Source organism: Camarhynchus parvulus, chromosome 12 (genome assembly GCF_901933205.1).
Source record: "Camarhynchus parvulus chromosome 12, STF_HiC, whole genome shotgun sequence".
Classification (NCBI taxonomy): Eukaryota; Metazoa; Chordata; class Aves; order Passeriformes; family Thraupidae; genus Camarhynchus; species Camarhynchus parvulus.
In genome coordinates this window covers 20079542-20096759 of record NC_044582.1, presented here as the reverse complement: position 1 = coordinate 20096759, position 17218 = coordinate 20079542, and the positions used below count along the sequence as shown (strand labels likewise).

General features: G+C 42.4%; 2 protein-coding genes across 3 annotated transcripts; one reads left to right on the top strand and one right to left on the bottom strand.

Moving 5' to 3' along the window:
• Window positions 1-361: 361 nt before the first annotated feature.
• MRPS25 (mitochondrial ribosomal protein S25) lies at window positions 362-1844 on the top strand. Its single transcript, XM_030956600.1, has 4 exons — window positions 362-522; window positions 643-749; window positions 1086-1173; window positions 1399-1844. Exons 1-4 carry the CDS (start codon window positions 389-391, stop codon window positions 1583-1585), a joined length of 516 nt encoding a protein of 171 aa, XP_030812460.1. The 5' UTR covers window positions 362-388; the 3' UTR covers window positions 1586-1844.
• A 603-nt stretch (window positions 1845-2447) lies between these two features.
• On the bottom strand, window positions 2448-16484 carry RBSN (rabenosyn, RAB effector). 2 transcript variants are annotated; one of them, XM_030956598.1, is made up of 12 exons: window positions 16391-16484; window positions 15823-16051; window positions 14448-14591; window positions 12534-12634; window positions 11859-11904; window positions 11603-11764; window positions 10462-10703; window positions 9575-9645; window positions 7812-7898; window positions 7284-7386; window positions 6770-6844; window positions 2448-5898 (listed from the first exon to the last, which is right to left on the bottom strand). In XM_030956598.1, the coding sequence occupies exons 2-12, from the start codon at window positions 15983-15985 to the stop codon at window positions 4816-4818; spliced, it is 2277 nt and encodes a 758-aa protein (XP_030812458.1). In that variant the 5' UTR covers window positions 15986-16051; window positions 16391-16484; the 3' UTR covers window positions 2448-4815. The 2 variants fall into 2 exon arrangements, with proteins under 2 accessions (XP_030812458.1, XP_030812459.1); XM_030956599.1 differs by lacking the exons at window positions 7812-7898; window positions 16391-16484 and having other exon boundaries at window positions 15823-16372.
• Between the last annotated feature and the right edge of the window lie 734 nt (window positions 16485-17218).

Sequence of the window (17218 nt, the reverse complement as noted above, 5' to 3'; positions counted from 1 at the left end):
ACATAATTTACTATCTTTTAGGGAGAAACAGCAATTTGCCTTCACCACAGTGATTATCTTAGGAGAGATTTAACCGGGTCTGGTATAGAAAAGAAATCCCATTAACTTACTGACTCCAAGGAACTTCTCTAGGAGGAGAGATGGCTTTTCCTTAGGTTTTAATTCATCGTGAACAGAAAAGCTTTGAGTAGCCCCGAAGCTGTCGCTGCGGTGCGCGGGACCCCGCGCGCCCCTCACGCCCCTCACGGCCCGCGCGCCCCTCGCACCGCCGGGCCCGGGCACAGCGCGCGCCCTCCGCGGGCACTGCCCGGGACGGGATAGGCGGGGCGGCGGAGCCTCCGCCAGGGGGCGCGCGGGCGCGCTGCCTCCGCTTCCGGCCGCCGCCGCCATGCCGATGAAGGGCCGCTTCGCGGTGCGCCGGACCCTGCAGTACCTCAGCCAGGGCGACGTCGTGTTCAAGAGCTCGGTAAAGGTGATGACCGTGAACTACAACACGGCTGGAGAACTGAGCGAAGGCGCAAGGTAAGTGCGGGGCGCGGCGGGAGCGCGGGCTGCCCCTGCAAAGACACCGGGGCTTGCACGGGCCGCGCCCTCCACAGCGACAACGGGCCAGCCGTTGTGTGCTTTTCTCTTTCCTTCCAGAAAGTTCGTGTTTTTCAACATCCCCCAGATCCAGTACAAGAACCCCTGGGTGCAGATCATGCTGTTCAGGAACATGACTCCCTCGCCCTTTCTCCGGTTCTACCTGGGTAGGTGGCGCCAGCCGCGGGGACCGCAGGAGCCGCAGAGTAGTGGCTGGGTCGCGCCGGCAGCGTGGTGACCGCCGCGCCTGTGCCTTTCTCACTCGGCCCTGCCTCGGCTGCTGCGGGGAAAGAAGCTGCTTGAGCGGAAAAGATCTTTAGCCGTTAGCAGCTCCCCACGACTCACCCTCATGGAGATTTTGCTTTTCTACTTAAAATACTACATTACACATTAACCGCAGGAGGGAAGTAGAGCCTTCATTCCTGTGCGTGTAAAGCCTCTCTAAATGGCATGCAGGAGGAAGTGGTATCATTTGATACACTATTATGAATTTTTCTTGACAGACAGTGGAGAACAAGTTTTGGTAGACGTGGAAGATAAAACCAACAAAGAGATAACAGAGCACATTAAAAAAATCCTGGGGAAAAGCAAGTAAGTAGCACGCAGTAAGCTCATACATCATCTAGCATACATATTACAAACTTTTGTGGAATACAGAAGGAAATACTACTTTTCCTGGATAAAACTGACACGAGCAAGGTAAAGTCCACAAGGTAGGAACTGTTACTCGATCTTTCTAATAACCTGGGTCCAGGGAAGGGAGAGGAAATATTGCAAGTCAGACTTCTGATAGTAACAAACAGATCTCTTTTCTAGAGAAATGCTTGAAAAAGAAGAAAGAGAAAGGAAAAAACTATCACATCCAGCAACCTTTGGGCCCAAGAAGTATCATCTGCGAGAATGCATGTGTGAGATTGAAGGCCAAGTTCCCTGTCCTGCTTTTGTACCATTGCCCAAAGAGATGAGGGGAAAATACAAAGCTGCCATGAAAAATGAGGCATGAGCCTGATTTTCAAGATCTCAAGTCATGGAGCTATTTTGCCTCAGGACTGGACAATGAAGGTGCTTCAGTGAGAGACAAGAGGCAGCAGTTCCTGGGAACAGGAACAAGCAGGTTCATTCAATACAGAGAACTCTGCCTCATAAGCCTTCTTACAACTACAACTAGAATCATTAAGTGAAAAATAAATAAAAGTTAAAACTGGCACAAAAAAAAAGCTGTGGTTCTACAAAGTACTGCAGGTCACCACTGGAAAACAAAATTAATATAGTCTTATTTCTTATTCATGCCTGCAGGTAGTCAATTATGGCAAAACTAAGATCATGTTTTCTTTGGGATAGAGTGGCTAGACTAAAAAGTTAAATCTTAAAAGTAGCACAGAATTCCATAATTTGTAGAAAGTGGTGCAAAAGTCCATATTGTACCAATTAAAGACAGACAAATGATAACTCCAGTCTCAATTGAATTTTCCTAATGTATGTAGTTACGAATCAGAAACAGTTCAGAGTCTCATTTCCAGGAAGATACAACTTTTGCAGTTGATACTGCAGCTCTGAGAAGCACTGATCAAGTCAGGAATATCAGCAGGAAAGGAGAATGGGAAAATTGGTGTATAAAAGGCAAGTTTTACAATTACCAAAAAAAGCCTTTCTGAATCATTACAGTTTCTGCCTCACTGAACAATTACACCATCCCTGTAATATGTATAAACATGATAGATTGTACTCTACTGTACAGACCTTTACGTCAGGCTTATATGTACATGTCACTGTAGAACTGTATTGCAGCATTTCTGAATTCACAGTTGAATACAAAATTTCACACTGATGCAAGCATCCTGTACAAACTGTCAAGGACAAGCACAACACAAAATAAACATGTTGTTTTATTTAATCTCTTTTTACAAAGTTTTCATACGGAGTAGTGCATGCAGTTGTAACAAAAGTCGATGCTAACTAGTTATTGAGCTTTATGCTTAAGACATCTTCATTCCCTTGTGCCTTGCAAGCCTCACAGCAGTCCCTGTACGAGCAAAGGTCTTCACATTAGAGACGATTTTCTTATTAGGTGTCTAGTCTATCACAGTTAACACTGACAAAAAGCATGAGGTATCCTAGTCTGTTACCTGCTTTTAAAAATAATGTATTACATATACAATAAGAATACTTCAGTTATTAGTGTATTAGCCAGAAAATATAAACAAGGCAGGATAGTTGCAACCAGGATAAAACCACTTTTTACTGAGAAAGCTGAAGCCACTGAAACAGTTTTTCATGTTGATACCTAAAAAAGCATTAAGTTATAGTGCAGGATGCAATCCTCCTGACTAGCAACCAAGTCCGTCCTAAATAAGTGCCTTATACTATCTATTAGATAATTCCAGGGATTTGGTTTAGCTATCAGCAATTTTAGCTGCCTTCAAGAATCTGGTGCTAAGCACCTATGTTCTGTCAAGAGCTTTAAGAATCCTGTGTTCTTCTACTTGGTGCAAAATAAAACTTGGGGACTAAATCAGCTCTAATAAAACATCAGTATAAGAACTTCATGGTCTTAAGTGAACCTCTGCTACACACCTTTCAAACTCAAAATTAGGCTACACCAGACAGACCATCAGGTATCCTTGACTGGCTGGTCTGAGTTACTTCAACCCCTTGCTAGTTGTATTAAGTGAGGATATAGGTGGTTTGGTCTTTTTAAACAACAGTTCCACAAGTCCCTACCTCCATTTACTCACAGCTAGGAACCAGAGTTCCTGCTCTTTAGGTAACAGAGTTACTTGTCTCTAAAATCTTAAGCAGTGTTGGGGTTACAGCTATGCCAGTATCAGAGACATAATTAAAAGATATGCCCCATTCCACAGAACGTCACGCTTCTGAGTAAGCCCACTACTGTTAGTGCTATACAGTGTGATCTGCCTGATTTTCCTCTATTTCGGTTCTAAATAAACCCTTTGAGATTAACTCACCACCACCACTCCTGCAAACAGTGATTCCTGCTGATGGGTCTGTGCCTCTCAAAGATAAAAATCAAAGCAGTTAGATTCCATCTTTCTCAAAAACCCTGCCTTTGCCCAGCTGTAGGCCTTACTGCATCACAGGTACTGGCTGTCACCAGATCATCCCTCAGGTCACAGGATCACAATAGGTCTTCAATCTGAAGTTCCTTATTTAAAATAGGTATGCCTGATTCTCATAAAAACAGGGGAATCTAACATGAGAGAGAATTGCCATTTGGCACTATTGCAGCCAGACTATGTCTCCCAGCTTTCACAAAATTCAGTGGCATCTCAGCTTTCCATTATAAAGAAATTTGTTGCTTGGGTGCTACAAAATATTCCACTCTCACAAATATAACAAACATGATCATTCTGTCACCCAGAGGATTTAAAGGAATGTGTAGATTCCATAATGTAATGAGCAATTGGAGGTTCAGCCTTTATATTACAGATAGAAGTGTTGCTGGCCTGATGCTCCTTTCCCTGGAAATAAGCAAATGCTTGCTCCCTCATGAGCAGGTCTGAGCCAGCATGATGCTACAACACCATCGTTTTTGCTCAGAGCAAATGGGAAACCAGAAGTGATGAAAAGAAGCATCCAAATTTTACTTGGGAATCTTTATACAGATACTAAAAAGTTACTCATACTAAGATCAGTTAGATAGTTTTTCTCAGTCTTAAGATCCCTTTTATGTATTTATTAGCACTGCATAAACTTGATCTGTGAGTCTGTACATTCAGCACTCAGAGCATCACAGTAGCTCTATAACAGCACATTGCAAGAACATTATTAGCAGTTCAACTATCCTGGGTCAGGAGAAGATGAAGTTTTAGAAAAGTTTTCATCTCTTTTTAGTCAAAGCCACACGTGAAAGGCCAACACTACAGCAGAAAGCAGAAAAGAGGGCAAACCAATATTCCAACCACTTCCATATCATAGTTCCCTATTACCACTTAACCCCTGGACCAAAATAAGCATTCAGTAAGACCAGTTAGCATTAAAAAGTGCTGTAAAAAGTTATTTTAAAATTTCTTACTCTAAGCTTTTGAGACCAGCAGCATTCCTCAGTAATTCTTTCTTCAAGACTGCATAGTAGTGGCTATGTCTAAATGAAAGTGCTTTAAAGTCAGGATTCTCCCAATTCCCTCTTGTGACCTGTACTCCTGTCTGGAAGTATCTGCTTTACTTTCCCATATTTAACAACAGACTGAATTATTACACAACCCTATTGCTGCTTCAGCAGTTAGATTTCTCCTTCTGCTTTGCTAAGGTGTGTTTCAGTTCCTTTAAGTTCTCTGTCAGTACCTCCACCTCATCCAGTCGTCCACTATGTTTGGCATCAAATATATAAGCTTTAATATTATCTATCTGTTGGAGAAGCAGCTCTTCTTCTATAGCCTCCTCTCCAGAGATCTCACTGCCATCCTCCACTTCAAAGGGATTGATAGAGGATCCCTCTTCAAATGGATTCCCTGAATTCCAACTGCCCCCAGGCTTTTCAAATGGATTTTCATCCTCTTCAAAGGGGTTTGAAGTACTGCCAGGTGCTCCATTACTTTGTTCATCCTCCTCCTCACTTTCAAATGGATTATATTCTTTTTTATCACTTTGCTGAGCTGTGTTAGAGAAAGAAACCACTGGAGAGGTGTCTTTGGCAAATGGATTAGCAGGATCTTCTTCTACTTGAGGGGTATCCGCTTCATCCTCAAAGGGGTTTAGACAGGCTGGCTGATCACGGTCTTTGTCACACTGTGGGACATTCTGGGGTTTGAGTGTGGAAGTCGAGTGCTCTTTTGCTGGCAGCTGCTCAACAGGAGTTTCAAAACTCGTGTCCCCTTTGATCCAAGTAACATCCAAATGCTGTTTGACTTCTCTGAAGTCTAAGGAGCGTGTCCTTGAATGCTGAGACATGAATTTATGGTGCTCTCTTTCCCACTCTTTTTCACGAAGGACCTGAAGTTCCTCCCTCTGTATCTCCTCCTCTTCTGCCTGTTTTTTAGAAAGCTCAATAGCTTTCAGAGTTTGCTGTTGATCATATTCATCCTGAAGCTGCATCAGGTTCTCTTGCAACGTATGGACCTCATCTATCCTATTAGCTGCCTTTGCTTGCTTAATAAAGGATGTGATATTGTCAATCTGCTGAAGAAGTGGGTCTGCTCTCTCGCTCTCTCTCGAAATGCTAGATGTGGGTAACCAGCCTTCAGATTTTTTGACTGTTCCTTTTTTGATGTGAGTTTCATCACCGTTAACTGCAGATGCAGATATGGAGATAAATTCCTTCTGCTTTTCCTCTTGTTTTCCCTGTGCTTCAAGAGCAACCTAAACCGAAAAACATGTAGTAATAAAACACTGCAAGCTTGAAAAATTTCATTCTAAGTATCCATAGATACAAGTTAGCTGATCTTAAGACATTGTTGGCTGATGCTTAAAGGGATCAGCTGCAATTTTGGTTACCTTGCAGAAGATTCTTACTTTCATACCACTCCTTGTAAGTTTCCCTTGAGTTTGTGATGATACTGATGAAAAACCCATGGCATCTGCCTCTACAAACTCGAGGGAAACTAGGAGCGACAATTCTCTTTATAGAGGAAAAAAATGCCTAATGCAGCTGTGCAAAGAGTGGTCTAGATTGATCTGGACATCAGTCATATCACATAGAAGATCACTGATATCACTGTCTTTTGGAGTGGGATTATTCTAATTTCTCAATTTATACTTCAAGATGAAGTTGGCTTTAGTTTATAATTAAAGATATCATCCCTCCTAAAGGAAAAAAAGCCTCTCTCCCTGCAGAGGCATCCTTATTCTATTATGTTCTTTCCCACCAACAAAAGAATTTTCCAAATTCTACTTATGTGAGTGAATTCCTGAACACAATTTCAAAGTCAGTATAAACTAACATACTAACTTCAGGGCTTGCTCTGCACGCACTGCAGCAGAAACAGCCCATGCACCCAACTCCCTGCTGCTTCCTAGAAGTGTCCACCTTTGTGCCCACCTACTTCTGTTCTGGGCAGAACAAAGCAGCAGCTAGGCAAATGCCTGATAAAGGGGATGGGACAATATGGATGAAAAAATAACAAAGTGAAATCCAGTGTTGAAGGCAGCTACTCATATCCCCACACAGCTCCCAGGCTTGTATCTAAGAGAAAGCCTGATACAAGACATAACAGATCCCAACCTGTCTTACCATATTCAGTCTTCTCTTCTTCAGTTCTTCATACTGATCCTTAGTTGGCAGGGACATTAGGCCAAGGAGTTTTTCCTGGCAAAAATTGAAATATTTACAGTATTGCTTGAAGGCATTCAACCCATTTTTCAAGTCCTTGAGAAGAGAGATACTACCAGAAGAAACCCCACAAACAAATCAAAGATGCTTCTACACTGCAGTCCCTGCTGCAAGTCTCCACACACCTCTGTTGCCACACCTGCACTGCTGTGTGAGCTCATACCTCAGCAAGAGGAAGAGCCAAGGCTCACACACCTCTTGGGTTCCCCAGGTGCAATGCTGCTCTGAGTGAAAGATCTGTGTTCAAGACAGCTTATTTAAGGCTATCATAAGTCATTAGGGGAACTACAGAAAATGCAGAAAACGTATAGAACTAAGGCCCCTGTCAAAATAGTTTCAAACCACAGGGATGCCTGGCAAAGAAGAGAACACAATCTAAAATGTACATTCATCTCACAGCATATGCTCTATTCACCTGAACAAAAAGTGTAGCTGAATATCTTATCATTCGCTGAAGTTGTAGGATTTTAGGATGAGGTTGAGGATCTTCGTGCAAGCCTAGACTCAAAATCTTCTTACTGAATCAAAGAAAACATACAGCCTCATCAGTTCAAAAATAAAACCAGGAAAAATGCCACAAAAGCGGAGAGACAATATTGGATTAAAAACTTCTGATGTTCTTTTAGATAAACAGTTTTGGATATTACAATTTGCAACACTTTCCACTCTCAGCCTTGGAAAAACAAAGAAACCCCAAACAAACAATTCCTTTCCCCTCAATGGTGCTGCTACTTGTTTCCTCTATGCTTATTCTTCCTGCAGAGAAATGCATGAATTTTAAGGCTGGAGAAGAAAGTAGAAATTGGTAGTGTACAGGAACGACATCTACCTTGTCAAATGCTCTTTACAACTGAGCAGACATATTGATCATCCATATAATCAGTTAAATCATAACAGAGATACATACATGCTGGGGGGAAAAGGGAGAGAGACAATCTTTTACCTTAACGCATCTATAAATTCATACATTTTTTGAATCTCCACCCTCAAGTCATTAGCATGATCAAGGCTGTAGGCTGATTCCCCAGCACTAAAGAATAAACAGAACTTTACTGTAAGTCATGCATCCAGTTAACAACATGTACAACACTACTAGTTATCCAAGATGACCAAGATTCAACAATGGTAAGAACTGCTAACACTAAAGGGCTGAATTATTTTATTTCAAGCTCATGTTCAAAAAACCTTTTTTTTTGTGACAAAAGTGGAAAATTATAGTAATTTTGTGAACATGAACACTTCATAGAAGAAAACTGTATTTATGATTAAACACAATGATTTAATCATATATATAAAATTATTATTACTTATATATTATTACTTACTGTTCTAGGAGAAACTGTATTCTAACACAAAAATGCCACTCTACAAGTAATATCTAAAATATACATATGCTTAGCAAATGTATCTATTTTGTGGGGATTTCTTTCTAGACAACTTGGTGGGAAAAATCTCTAAGTAACTAACCACACCATTACAGCACAATAGTTACCTCCACTAGCACTTGTCAGAAAGCAAAAGACTATGCTGGACAGGGTGTAGTATTTAAAATGCCTGTCAATGACTGTCCATATGGGGATACAAGTATTACAGGCACTTTACTAGAGTCTCCACTTTATTGATAAAACAAACTAGGACTTAGTGGGGAAAACGCTTCACGAGTTTTTACCTTCCCTGTCCTTTTGTATCATAAAAACAAATTATAAGCATCACTTTCTCAAAAGCAACTTTGCTATCCACAGGATTCTGATTTCCCAGACACACTACTTGTCAGAAATCTTTAATTTCACCCATAACAAGCCTGTTGTTTTCTGACATTTACTTCTATTATCCAAGATATCTGTATTTTTACTTTTCTCCAGCTGCCAAGCCACATAACCCAATCTTTCATGAACTCATGACAAAAAGTAGTAACATCTTAGCAGGTTTTTCACCTTCCGTACTTCTTCCTATTGCGAGGAGTGTTTTTACAACCATTCTTGTTACTAATTTTTCTACAAGCATTAGATCTAAAGGACAGGTATAGCAGTATTTATTAACTTTAACTTTTCAAAAGGAAATGCTTCCTATCAAAGACCAATGCATATATTTCTCTCACTATATGAGCCGAAAGTATAACCTGGCAACCTCTTGCAGATAGAACTGGAGAGACTTAAGTTACCCCAGTCAGACAATACTACTGCAAGAAATTACGCACAAAACTGAAACACGAGATTGTTGCTTATCCACTGCAGCACGGGGTACCCAGCTACACTCAGAACAACTGCCAGATGAAGGTGCTTTACACGGAACAGAAGCGTTCTAATGATCTGCTACTGCTAGCAGTCCTTGGAAGCCAGAGCATCCCAGCTGAGGACAGCAACAGCTTACTGCAGTTGTTTTGAAGAGGCTCATTTACACAACAATTGTAGCCCTGTACTTCCCTTTTTTGCAAAGATGATGTGTCAAAGTATGATAGCAGTGCCTCACTGGGAAGTGGCTTTAAAAAATTAACAAATCAAACAACATACTCCTTTGTATGTTACCATTAATAATTAATTCAGTACTACTTTGTTTGAAGAGCATCCAGAAGACAACAGATAATGAAGCACTGATTTTTGTTTAAATTTACACACTCCTGCAGCCTTAGTACACCACTACCTTACTACTTCTCACACTTGGAGGAAAAATACATGTATTCATAACATAGCCAGCAATGGGACTTACTTTAGTGATTCTGCCATCCTTATGTATTCTGGTGCCTGCTGGTCCACCTTCTCCATGCAGAGTCGGAGTTTCTTGTTATATTAAAACAAAACATATAAAAAAAGAACTGACATTAAAACACTAATGCAAGAACATGTTGACGTGAATCTTTTCATGCTGCTTGTGCAAATCTGAAGTTAACCAGGTTGAAAGGCACTTTAACTGTTCAGGATGACAAGACTCTCCAGTTATCTCCAGAACACATACGGCATTGTCAGGAACAGAGAAAGACTCGCTACAAGGTGCCCCTACAAGGTGGACTTTGAATCTTGAAGCTGTTTGAATGGCTGACTTGGACAACTTCTAGCCTTACATCTCTTCACCAACAACAGCACCATCAAAAACTCTCATTAATACTAACCAGGGGAGCTTGTGGACTCTACTGAAAAGGTATCTGGTGATCATCAGTACCTCCTGCAAAGCATTTGAATGTAATGTTGATAGAGATGGTTCAAAAAATGCATTTGCCATCAGTGTAAGGACTGATGGCAACAGTGGTGACGTCAAGTTCCAGTGCAGCCCAGCTAACAAATGCACAGTATACCACTCACTGGTTTAAATAAGTTCACAATTTTAAGAGAGAGGCATGTCTGAACTACTAGCTCCAGATGATGAGAATGAAGATGCATTTTAAAAATATGTATGAAGCTAATGTGGGCTATAAATACTATATTGAAACTGATTCCAACATTTCAGATGTGTCTTTGCTACATGGCATAAACATCCAACGGTCTCTTCTAACACAAGTCAGTATTAAGTCATAGAGTTTAGACATAAGGGAACAAGTCAAAAGTCAAGTAGTGACCATATATGCAGACATATATGCTGTAGCACAGAGCTTGACTTACCTCATAGAGTTTCACAATCTCTGGTGTGTATTCTTTCTCATCAATCTGTTGCTCTCTTTTCAACAGGGTGTCTTTGCAGTGCTGACAACAACGTATTCGTTCATCATCCTTCTCATCCAGAACAGAGCTCACGCTGCTTATGCTGCTAATGCTGCCACGGCGGGAGCCGTGGACACTGCTGGGTGAGGAGTTTGGGCTTGTATGAGAACCCAAGGCCTCTCTGCTGGCACTAGTGAGTTTGCCTGAAAGTTATACACATGTAATTTCACAGTAACTGGAGAAGCCAACAGATTTTACCAACACAAACAAACTGCCCTTTAACAGAAACTTTACATTCAGGTGGTACTAAAAAACTAGGTTGAAACAGTCTGCTGAAAGACATGCAAGGATTGCATGACAACCACGACTGCAAGTCAGAATTTGGGTCTTCACTGCAAATCTTGCTGTATTTAAAATTAGCTAGAGAGCAGACTGCTGAGCATCACCTACACTGATTATGCCTGCAAGCATTCTCATGTTTGAGCCTGCACAGTCACAAAACAATGTGTAGAACAGGTATGATAATGGCATCCAGGCATTGTGCTTGCACACTCTGAAAAGCACAGTTAATATCATTTATCTCCACAGAACATACAGTCTCCTCTCCAGTGCAAGATGAGAAAGATAAAAGTTTCCAGTGGTTCTTAAAGACCTACACATGAACTTCCCTAAGTTGCTGTCCCAAGGTCTAACATTTGGACAACACAGACAAAACTGGAAAAATCCACAATATTTTTAAATGTCAGGAACCTTGGCAGTTCCTAAAGCTAATAGCTCCGTAGTTAGTAGAATAAATAATACCTATATTTACCGGGAGTTTCTACTTTTTTACTACTTAGTATTTATTTATTTACTATTATGACTATTACTTCTAGTAAATTTTTCAGTGTTATGCAACACTTCCAAATCTGAAGAAGAACAGAGAAAAAGAATGGAGAAATAATTCCTTGTATTCTGCTTCACAGGCAAGAGTCTGCATGAAACTGAATGGAAGTTTTCTGCAGAGCCAGACTATTAGCAGCATATTTTTTTCTAATGGCAAAAAGCCAGGATGCACCCAAAGTGAGTTAGGAAAACAAAGAATTAACTCTTAAGTACTTACTTGCCAAAGGAAGACTGACAAATTCCATGCACTTCTTGCACATAATAGACCCACAAAGGCGGCAGTGGTGACGTCGGTTTCGGATACTGAACTTACTGCCACAGTCTGGGCAAAATGGAACATCCTGATCACTGACCCAAGGCACAACAGACTTCTCTATAGCTGTGAGCAGGAATATACACCACATAAGTGTTCAATTGATTCCTCAGCTGGTTAAACTATAGGGGCAAATAGTCTCAGGTAAGCTCACACTAACCTCTTATTTTAGCTGACTCAGTGTTTGCTCTGTCAAATGATGTAAGCTGGTTGAATACAAACAATATATTCAAGAAGATTATACATTTTCAAGGAAAAAATCCAACAAAACTCAGCCCAACAAGAAAAAGAAACCTGTTTTTTTTAAGAGAGAGGAGTTTCAGCTGGTTTTACACCAGACTTATGCAACTTTCTTTTTTTTTTTCTAATTCCACATTCATACCAGTGCTAAACAATGACTTATCAAACCTGTACAAATCAGGACATTTTGGACATAATCCTTATTGCCGCCAACATAACTGCATCTGAGCCAACATGCAGGTGTACCATTGGCAGATTTTGAAGAATGAAAAGCTGGAAGAATCATGACAAAAATACTGGGGAGCAATTTAGTGAAGTAAAACATGGAGAAAATAAAACAGGAGAACAAATGGCTCTTGAAGCATGTGGAAGTAGCATCTTCAGCTTGAAAATGGTGCATAGAACCAGAAATAATACCCATGGCACAGAGTCAAATCATGTGCAGTTCTCAAGGTAATGCGTAAAGAGAGTCATAGTTTAGAATCTTTTATAAAATGTATTCCTTAGGTAAGTGGACACACTTCATACTGAAATATCTTTTTTTTAATCTAGGAAACATTTAGAAGGCCGGAATATTAAAAAGCACCAAATTTACCTTTTCTAACCTGATTATTAACTTATTGACTTCAACTACATAGTGATCAATCCTGGCTGCTCGGTGTTTCTTGAATTCAGAAAGATGGCTTCTCATAGCACCTGCAGGGATAACAGAAAGTTGTCCTGGTTACCCAAGTACTCTGTATGGATTTAAATGCCACTTGAAAGACAGATGTCTCTTCTTTTCACCTTTGTCATGTTCAAATTCAATTTTAAAGACACATTGGAACCCTACATTTTCACAGTGTTGTTGTAAATAAAACATGCTAGTTAAAGCCTAATATTCAGGCTAGCAATAAACAGCGGTTTACTTCTACTACAGAAAACAAGCAGCGCTATGTTAAAAAGAAAATCTGCAACAACTTTTTTTCTCCATCTTCATTACATTTACAGTTACATTTGGTAAGCTGTTACCTACTAGTAGTGTTCTCAAAACCAGCTCCCTTTAGTTTCCTGGTTACATGCTGAGCAAAGGGAAGAGGCAAACCCAAGGATTACTGGAGGTCTATGCAGCAGCAATTTTGTTTCTGATTTCTGATCATCTCTATAGCTTTAGGGGCCTGAATCAAATCCTTGATGACAATTTAGATTTGCAGAAAACCGGCCACCATGTATTGAAAAGAACTATACAGCATCTCTAAGTCATCTACAATTCATAGTCGATAATATTCGTTTAAGATTACTCCTTTTCCAAGTAAGGTGGATGAGGTATTAGAAATCAAACTTACAGACAAAAAACTAAAGACCGCAAACTAACCAACCAACCAACCAAAACCAAAAATCTTTCTTCCAGCTGGCAGAACTCAAAATCAGATGTTTGCTTTTTGCTGCAATGTATGTAAATGTAAGAATCTCACTTCCTCATGCTAATGAGGTAACCAAAAATCTCCAAAGATGCATTCATAGTAGTGAAAGAGTCCCTCTGGGTAACTGATTTAAGCCACTGCTTTGGAGACACAATCCCTTTCACGGATCCATCAAATCACATGCCAAAATCTCTATGGTTCATCTCCTCAATGCTCATCAGAAAGCAGTTCTCACTTCTCTAATGTTCATAAACCTTCTCCCTAAACATTTTCTTAGCTAATATTTACACTATGATTGCTGCTCAGATAGTTACAAAGTCAAAAGTAAAGAAATATACAGCACTCAGACCCTGCAGACCCAAAGGACTCAGTCCTAGTCGGGCAGCACCACAGTGGAAACTCTCCCATGATCCACAAAAGATGGTGCTGCTTCCTTCTCCAAAAATAACCATAGTATTTCAATTATAGTACAGGCAACTGCCAGTAGCAGTATTTATAATTACAGGCTCAGTTAATATCCTTGAAATTCTTCAAATGTAGATTTATATTCAGAGGACTGGAGTTTGTTTGTTGTTTGGTTTTATAACTTTTTAAAGTAAGCCTCCTTTTAATAAGAGGTGATTGCCATCGCAAATCCAAGGAAAAAAAGTTTAAATGGATGGATAATCTTTTTGTTGAACATGCAAACTAACAGCTACTTTAAGTGTAGCCCAAAAGCTAGAGATTTTATATACTTATAACCTAGCTTTTAATTAGTGGATTTTCTGTTTTGTAAAGTCACAAGATGAAGCTAGTTGCACAGAGGTAAACACAGACTAAGCAGATCTCAGCAGGACAGCAACAATGACATGACTAACAGCTCCCTGAAGGGGAGTTTGGGTACTGAGTCTATACATGTCTTTTCTTCTCCCCATTAACCATGTTCTCCCCACACTCCACCCAATGCAAATAGGCTGCTCAGTCAGTGTGCAAACCATAACCCCTGCTAGCAAATCCAGTGCAGCACATACACAATTCCAAGCCACTTCAGCAATACTGTAGCACTTTCCCGACTGAGTCCAAAACTTATCCCCACTGTGTATTGCTTTCTACCTACTCTCTCCTACCTACTTCCTGGGGCTCCCACATGTATGGATCTACTCCACCATAGCTGAATGACTCATATCGTTCCTGAGATCCAGAATCAGTTCTGTCATCATCTTCTTGTTTCAGCAATTTCTTCTTTGCTCTTTTGGCCTTCTGGACTAAATCTGAAAAAAATAAACCCAAGTTATCTAACATATCAGGTAGTCACCAAATATTTGTCATGTGAAGTCAGTATAGAATATTCCTCTTCTTTTAGCAGAAATATTTTTCCTGGATAAATTTATCCTCAAAATATTCTTAGAACAAAAATGCAGTTCAGAGCACCACAGATGCCACAAAATGCTCTCTATTGTCAGTCATAAAGTAGCACGAGGTCCTGAGGACAAGAGAGAAGACCACTGTCAGACTTCACTGTAAAACAGTAACATATCTTAAACTATGGTACCTGTCTCTCACTGCACAGGGCATCATACAGTTTTATCTTAATTCTCATAATTCTCTATAATTTTCTTCAGATTCAAGGACATTCAACACATTCCTTTTCTTATTGCACAAGCTACCAATTTCAGTGTGCTTGTACACATAAAGACTTTTTCAAATACTAAGCAGGCCAGTGTTAGGGTTAGGGTTTCACCAAGAAAATTAGTTAATACTTCAAAAGTCTACCTCAAGAGGAAAAAAAAAATCAAGACTGCCAGGCCACTACTTCAAACATACTAAAACCAGAGTTTGCAGGAACCACAGAGAATTATCACCAGATTTTAAACATTCTTCTCTCAATATAAAATGACATTGGGTACACAAGGGAGTAAAGAAAGGGATTCAAAATTCAAAGAGATTTTCCAAACACCACTGAAAGGTGGAAATCCATAACAGATATGGAGCACTCCCAGCATCTCCTGCTAGCTCCACCACCCACATGCTTTTCCATGTAACAACAGTTCTTAACTTCACACTTTAACTGCAACCACAGTTTTATCTACGGTCAAAACAAGAAATTATTGAACTGGAACCTCGCAAGTACCAGAGATTCTCCATATTCTCCACAGTCTTCAAGTAATTCTTGGGTATTCACTGGGTTAGTATAATTTTGAGTTTTCAGATAAAAAACAAACAAAAAACCCAAAAAGGTCAATAGTAAAAATTGTGAATAAACATAACATTTGAAGAGCAATGTCCTTCAGCCCCTGCTTTAGAATCAATTCATGGAAAGTATCGGGAGAAGGTGAATACTATCCTTGGCCCAAGGATATTTACGGAAGAATGGAACTGCATACCTCTCCTGTAAGACCCTTCAATTAATATTTTATTATTGTCAGACATTTGGGAGCACTCGAAATACGAGCAGGGATTTCCCACGGCCAAGCCGAATGCGTTTACCGCGGCCACCCTTACTTCGGAGCTGCGCCCTGACGTCCCGGTCTTCGCCCGAGTGCTGCTCCTCGTAGTGCGCCTGGAGCTGCCGGAACGCCTGGAGATCCTTCAGGCACAGTGGGCACAGGAAGCCCTCGCGCACTTCGGTCGGGTCCCCGAAGGCCGCCGGGCAGCCCGACGCCATCGCGGCCGCGCGAGCTGCCCTCAGCGGCTGCCGGGATGCGGGGGCCGCATCGTCATCAGGCACTGCCTGAAACGAACCACGCCAGGGCCGTGCGACCGGCGGCGCAAGACGGGGACGGAAGGGCCCGGGCTAGGCGCGAGCCCCTCCAGGGCTTCCCCTCCCGGTCCCTTCCGGTCCCTTCCGGTCCCTCCCGGTCCCTCCCGGTCCCTTCCGCGGCCCCGCGCAGGCCCCGCGCAGGCCCCGCCCAGGGCAGGAGAGAGGCCACGCAGAAAGATGGGCGGGGCTTGAGGCGCACCGCCCGCCGGGGGAGAGGCCACTGAGGGCTGCTCCGCTCGCCTGAGGGTCCGTGGCCCAGCGACAGCCCAGGGACGGCCCGGGAAAAGCCCGGGGCACGGCCCGCCTCACCTCAGCGCCCGGGCGGCCGGTGACTGTCTCCAAAGCAGGGCGGCCGCGGCCCGTCCCGGCTGCCGGGAGCGGCAGAGGGCGGTTGAGGGGGGGGCGAGCGCTGAGCCATCGATGAGAGGAAAGGGCGGGGACAAGGAGGGCTCGTCCGACACGGCGGGGAGGCTGCCGAGCGCCGAGCTATCGATGGCGGTCGGAAGCGGACGTGGAGGGCCGGCAGCGGGATCGCTGTCTCTTCTGAGGCCAGGGCCGCTGGCTGTATCCAGCCGCCTTGCAGTAGGCCCCGGTAACGGGCCCGCAGAGCTGAGGTGACAGAGTCCTCACCAGGACGGGACGGCGCTGTCACGTAGGGGACACGCGTCCCGCCGCCGCCCCTTCCCGCCCCGGTGCCCTGGGACCGTTCCCACAGCGCTGAGGGGTCTGTGCTGAGTGTCCTAACCGCTGGGCACGCTCGAGAGGACCACCGCTGCCAATACCAACACGCTCCACATTCCCTTTCCCAGCCTACCGAATCTTCCTAAAGGAGGTGTCCCAAAACTGCGAACCAGAACAGCCGGTGGCATATTCAGCCACAGACGAAGCCCAGGAATCCCACTACTTGCGTCCTGACAAAGATCTATGTGAATCAAAGGCAGGGCGTTTCCAGTGTCCCCCTTTCTGATGCCGGCTTTTGTTCAGTCTCAGCTGGCAGCAGTCCCTTCTCTCGCACACTCCCAGTCGAATAGAAACAATAGGAGTGTGTGACCACACTTTGGCTTCATGTGTTGGGATTACAAGCTCTTGGAGGCAGAGATTTTTTTACGTGGCAATGCTATTTACACTTGAGTCCTA

What these genes read in the sequence shown, in the direction of transcription:
- MRPS25 (XM_030956600.1), top strand. Translation starts at nt 389, where the DNA reads ATGCCGATGAAGGGCCGCTTCGCGGTGCGCCGGACCCTGCAGTACCTC. An exon ending in GAACTGAGCGAAGGCGCAAG is followed by an intron (nt 523 to 642) that starts GTAAGTGCGGGG and finishes CTTTCCTTCCAG; the next exon opens with AAAGTTCGTGTTTTTCAACA. An exon ending in AAAATCCTGGGGAAAAGCAA is followed by an intron (nt 1,174 to 1,398) that starts GTAAGTAGCACG and finishes TCTCTTTTCTAG; the next exon opens with AGAAATGCTTGAAAAAGAAG.
- RBSN (XM_030956598.1), bottom strand. Translation starts at nt 15,985, where the DNA reads ATGGCGTCGGGCTGCCCGGCGGCCTTCGGGGACCCGACCGAAGTGCGC. An exon ending in TGTCAGTCTTCCTTTGGCAA is followed by an intron (nt 10,704 to 11,602) that starts GTAAGTACTTAA and finishes TATAACTTTCAG; the next exon opens with GCAAACTCACTAGTGCCAGC. An exon ending in AGATTGTGAAACTCTATGAG is followed by an intron (nt 9,646 to 10,461) that starts GTAAGTCAAGCT and finishes TAATATAACAAG; the next exon opens with AAACTCCGACTCTGCATGGA.